Here is a 6,000-nt window from a genome sequence, read left to right as displayed (position 1 = left end):
GTCTAAAGATTAAAGAGAAAAAACTAATATTCAGTTTATGCACTCATTCCAGAAACCATAAGATCATAAGTCATAGGACCAAAATTAGGCTATTTGGCCCATTGAGTCTCCACCTGTTGTACAGAGACGCTACCTGTTAAAGTATGAAAACTGATCAGTTTGTTGTGTCCACACTTCATAATGTTTACACTTTTCCTGACCATAACACCAAAAACCAACCACTTTGCTACTCCTAACATCCGTGTAAAACTTAATAAACCTCACCTGGACCACAATGCCATTCTTATCTCATCTGAGGAATATACCTGCCTTCAAGTCAGTGCAGCAAATGTTCATTGATGAACTACTGAAATGATGAGGTTGTACTGTCAGAAAAGACTGCACAGTATCAGAAATTATGTCATTAAAATATGATATTCTTAGGTTGTTTGATTGACTATAAGCTATGAAGATGTTTCTTCTGGTGGGAGAATGTAGAATTGGAGTACGAGGTCTCAAGATAATGTGACTATCATTTAATACTGAGAAGAGAAGTAAAACTGGGATTCCAATGGATATTGTCAAACCAGGGATAGGTACATTTTTAGACTAAGAATAATCAGTGGTATTTGAGGATCATGTAGGAACGTGAGTAAGGACAGCAGGATTTTCTTGAGTAGTGAAGCAAACTTCAAAAAATATATGGCTGCTTTTGCTCCTACTTGGTGGGTTCATTATTCAGCCCGATTGTCAACACTACTGCTAGGTACTTACCCAGGTATCCCCAGGAAATCCAGGTTTCCAGCGCTAACATTGGTCTCACATAACTGTCATAAACTTTGATCAAAGAGATTCTGTTAGATAACCTTAGACACTATAAAACTGCTATGAACAACTACAGATGGACGGCATGTGTGTGGTCTATTTTGAAAGCTGACAAATGGAGCCAAGCAATTAAAATTAGAAACTGTTAATTTCTAGATCACCACATTTAATTCTCAAGAGAAAATATAGCCTCAGACAGTTGGATTGTAATAGATCAGAGGTAAAAGTACAGTTTTGCAATTGTCAATTCTCAATTTTTTTCAACCATTACAGCTCTTATAAACAGTACTAGAAAGCAAATAATCTTACTTTCTACAATAAATACAACATGAACATCCTGTGTTTCACAGTGGACACGCAGCTAATTTTAGGTCCCTAGGTATGTCAATGTCATTGATATAATAGCCCGAATACATTAAAAACCAAAATCAAAATGCAATAAAAAATGTTTTAAAGTTGAACTACACAGTATACACAGGTCACAAGTCCACTGCATTTTAACAGAACAAATACTTTCAAACGTCAAATGGTATTGTTTTTCAAATAAATTACAGTGTGTGCGTACAAAACCCATCACCATCACAGAGAAGCTAAAGATTCTGATCTGCAGCCTTGAATAATTTAGTGTATAACAATATAATACAATTATATACATGTTTTCTCTTCCCCTTGGCGTCCACACAGAAGGCATTATAAACACTATGAACAGGTATTTGTAAATTTAAAGCATGATTTATGTTTAAATGAAGTAAACATGACAACAAGTCAAAGAAAGGTCATACAAGAATTGGCAGTACCGGAGGCTTTGTGTTGATCTGCTTAAAAGTATGAAAAAATAAAGAAAGTGAATTTAGTTTTTACAATGAGCAGAAATTAAGTTCTTTGATGCCTGATGTTACATCATACCATCTCCTTTCGTAACTTTGGTTATGTTTTATCACAGTCACATGTAGTTTGAGGTGAGAAAGCCATGTTCTCCACGTACTCTGCTCAAATGGATCATTGCTCGGTCATAAGCAATTTGAACAGATTTTCGGATGCTTGATTTACGTCCTTCCATCATTTTCAATTTGTCCACTGTGTCATCAATACCAAGAGGAAGTAACTTTGAACGAGGAAGCCACTGCCTGTTAATGAATATATCAGGAGATTAGAACACTTCCAAAACACTGATCAGGAACTATTTCAGTTTATCGATGCTGAATATAACATAATTGGAAACCCACGTGGTTGGGGACGGGCATAATACACGTTCATGCAAGCTAGCTGTATAGGAATACATAGAACAGACACTATTCATATAGTCGTTCATTTTATAAAATGATAAGGTACCAAGACAATATTCTGGGCCAAGGACACAGATCTCTTTACGGTTATTAGCCTACTATATGTAAAGATGTTAAAAATTACATTATGATTAGTTGGACGGCTTTATTAGTTTGCCACAAATAATCAGTTTTAGATGTAGTTATTCTCTTCTTCAAACAAAGAAATAGAAAATCCTAAGTAATCTCCACCCCCTCCCCCCCCCCCAAGAATGGTTTGGGAGATCTATTTCCCTTTCATACCCCATTGAGAGTCCTAACAATGATCATATTAAGTATTTCTAGGCAAATGGGTCTGAAAGGAGAATTTTTTTTTGATCTTCCATGTCATTATTAAGACATTAGTCTGGGATTGTCATGTGTAAGTTAATCTTAATGCAAGGGTACGGAATAAAGCCAAAGGCACATCATTACTGAGCATGAATAGAAGCCAGACACAACTATTAAATCATGTTACATCAGGGCTTTATTGGAAGTCAGTAGAGCAGCAAGCTTTCCTAACAGCTGATTCTAAATATACTTGCATCCGATATTATTCCCGCTGAGAAGGTAGAAAATTTTTATTTCTTTATCCAGTGAGAAAAATCTTTAAGCAGCAGATGTTTTTATTATTTGAAAGATTGTTTAGTGACAGATCAATACAGTTTGAAAACCCTACCTTCCATTAGGTTGTAGGGAGAGTTGCAGAATGACACATGCAGTTGTGTTGCCATGAGTGCCACTAATACTTACTGAAGTTGAGCTTCTGTCCATCAGAGTCTGGGGAATGCTATAAAACCCAGGACTAACAAGTCTCTATGTACAGACATATGTGACAACACAAATCAACTGCATAGATAGATGGACATATACACAAAACATATTAATAAATTATTTAAAATCAGTAAACAGAAAGGGGATAAAATACAGTAAATTCAGTTCAAGAATAACATTTTTATAGTTTTTCTTACCATGTTCTTTTGTTGTCAAAAAACAGAACTAGATAAAGCTTCTCTCCAGCTTCAGCGTGCATTTGCTCTCCTAGTTTTACTACATCCAGTGGAGGTACAGGTATCGGGACACCATTATGGTATAATCCATCTCGAGGCATATTCGGATCTATGATCTACAAGTTGAAATGTTACAGAAAATAAAGAAAAATTGTTCTGTATTTGTAAAATGCCAATCATGAGCTCAGGATCTCTAAATCTCTTCACACCTAGTCAATTCTTCTGTGATGCAATTAAAATATGGCAGTCCCACAAATGAGATCAATGCCAAGTTCATTAATTTTCACAATGCTGGTCACAGGGATTCTTTGAGTTTTCTTTAAAAGTACTGTAAAATGTTGTTTTACACCTCTGCGAAGGGTAAAGGAAGCCTTAGTCCAAGGTCACATCTGTAGACAGGTATATGGAGGAATTTAAGGTGGGGGTTTATATGGGAGGCAGGGTTTAAGGGTCTGCACAATATTGTGGGCCAAATGGCCTGTACTGTGCTGTACTATTCTATGTTCTTGTTCTAAAATATAACATTTCTAGTAATGCAGCCTACAAAGATTTGAGAGTTTCACCTGGATGAAACAATAAATACCACTACACACCATGCTTAACCTATTCTAAACAAGTGTCAATACCCAATTTTTAATTTGTGCAGTTCTCCTTAGAAGTAGCCATTCAATTCATAAAAATAATAGAGGAATCTTTGCTGAAAAATTACAGCAGAATTCTAGTCTATGTTATTTTGAGACATCTAGATAGTTATTTAAAATTATTTTCATGATCCTTAGTGGAAAATATGATCAACATGAAATCTCAGAAGTCTAAGTTGCCTCAAGATATGAACACAGAAAAAGATAATTCATTCAATGCTTTTATTTTCATCTGTCACATATTAGTAGCATTATTCCTTTACAAATTTCAAGATATAATGAGAAAACAAAGAACTTTGACTTACTAGTGCTGGATAAGAAGGGTACCCTCTACATTTGGCCCAAACTAGTTCTAGAGGTTCTAAAACAGCATCATTCTCAAAAGGTGTCCAGACTCCTCTCCCTATAAAAATACAAGGACAAAACAATAGGAGCATTTATTATATTATATTATCAAGTAATTTTTATGAGTTCCACTTTTTTAGAAGAAGCAACATGCATCAGAAAAATATATCTCAAATAAATATGGAACTAATTGATGCTTACAGGAAAAAAAACTGCATTGTCGTAAATATGATTTATTTCCATTTGCCTTTTCTAAAGAAAAGTCTGCATATGTCCTGTTTAATTAAAACAGTGTAGCGATGTGCTACACACAGCGCTGAAATAACGACACGCAGTCGGTAAGTCGTTTCGAGACTAGTTTATTCAAACTTCGCATTGCTGGTATTTAAATCCCTAGCGCCCACCCTCTCCAGGCGGAAATGACATCGGAGGTGCATTACCAAAGTCTCCCCCCACGCGCTGGCTATTTGTGAGCCGGTTCGCCTGCGCAGAAAGTGGGTCGCCACAACAGCATCTATTTTTACTATCTATTAATTGTACTAAAGCCTTGTTGAAACAGCGATCATAACTAGAAAGATGCTCATTAAATAAACCAGTTCAAAGCTTTGGACCTTTTAACCTTTTTCTTCATAAAAACTAAATAATGCGATCTACAGTGGGAAAAAAAACACAATTCCATACTGCAGTGACAAACGAGGAAAATCTGCAGATGCTGGAAATCCAAAACACATAAAATGCTGGCAGAACTCAGCAGGCCTGGCAGCATCTATGAAAAAGTGTAGAGTCATTGTTATGGGGGGGAGACCCCGCAACAGGACTGGAGAAAAAAAGATGAGGAGTAGAGTTAAAAGGTGGGGGGAGGGGAGGAAGAAACAAAAAATGATAGGTACATGAAGGGTTTTGGCCCGGAATGTCGTCACTACCTCCTCCCATAGATGCTGTCTGGCCTGCTGAGCTCTGCCAGCATTTTGTGTTTTTAAGTGATAGGTAAAACTGGGATGGGAAGAGGGGTGAAGTAAAGAGCTGGGGAAATGATTGGTGAAAGAGACAAAGGACTGGAGAAGGGGGAGTCTGATAGGTGGGGACAGAAGGCCATGGAAGAAAGAAAAAGAACACCAAGGGAGGGACAATAGGCAGGCAAGGAGATAAGGTGAGAGAGGGAAAAGGGGATTGGGAACTGAGAGGAGAAGGCCATTACCAGAAGTTTGAGAAATCGATGATCTCCCAGTGGCTACCCATTTTAATTCCACTTCCCATTCTGATATGTCAATCCAGGGCCTCCTCTACTGTCGTGTTGAGGCCACACTCAGGTTGAAGGAGCAACACCTTATATTCCTGTCTGGGTAGCCTCCAACCTGATGGCATGAACATTGATTTCTCAAACTTCTGGTGATAGCCCCCCACTTTCTCTTTTCCCATCCCCTTTTCCCTCTCTCACCTCATCTCCTTGCCTGCCCATTGCCCCCCCCCTTGGTGCTCCTCCCCCTTTTCCTTTCTTCCATGGACTTCTGTCCTCTCCTATTAGATTCCCCCTTCTCCAGCCCTGTATTTCTTTCACCAATCAACTGCCTAGTTCTTAACTTCACCCCTACCCACTTCCAATTTCACTTATCACCTTGTGTTTCTTCTTCCCCACCCCCCACCTAACCGTGACTCATCTTTTTTTCTTCCATCCTGCTGAAGGGTCTCGGCCTGAAACATCAACTGTTCTCTTTTCTATTGATGCTGCCTGGCCTGCTGAGTTCCTCCAGCACTTTATGTGTGTTTCATATGACAATGAACATTTTATGAAAAACTATTTTGCAAATTCTGCAATGCAATCATTTGTGAACGCATTAGAACACATATTGCAAGACATATTAGGAAAGGTACGTAGGATGCTAAATTTCCCAAGTC

At 37.9% G+C, this 6,000-nt stretch overlaps 1 protein-coding gene across 2 annotated transcripts in view; it reads right to left on the bottom strand.

The window, feature by feature from the left end:
* Positions 1–949: 949 nt before the first annotated feature.
* brpf3b (bromodomain and PHD finger containing, 3b) overlaps positions 950–6,000 on the bottom strand; it is an 86,324-nt gene continuing 81,273 nt past the window's right edge. For both annotated transcript variants that reach the window (XM_073030473.1, XM_073030474.1), the window contains exons 11-13: positions 4,065–4,162; positions 3,080–3,234; positions 950–1,931 (exon numbers count right to left, since the gene is read on the bottom strand). In XM_073030473.1, the coding sequence (XP_072886574.1) occupies positions 1,748–1,931; positions 3,080–3,234; positions 4,065–4,162 (437 nt within the window). In that variant the 3' untranslated portion in view covers positions 950–1,747. The remainder of the gene's footprint in view (positions 1,932–3,079; positions 3,235–4,064; positions 4,163–6,000) is intronic.

This window comes from Hemitrygon akajei, chromosome 27 (genome assembly GCF_048418815.1).
Source record: "Hemitrygon akajei chromosome 27, sHemAka1.3, whole genome shotgun sequence".
Lineage (NCBI taxonomy): Eukaryota > Metazoa > Chordata > Chondrichthyes > Myliobatiformes > Dasyatidae > Hemitrygon > Hemitrygon akajei.
The sequence above is the reverse complement of the archived record's forward strand: the minus strand, read 5'-3'. Positions and strand labels throughout refer to the sequence as shown.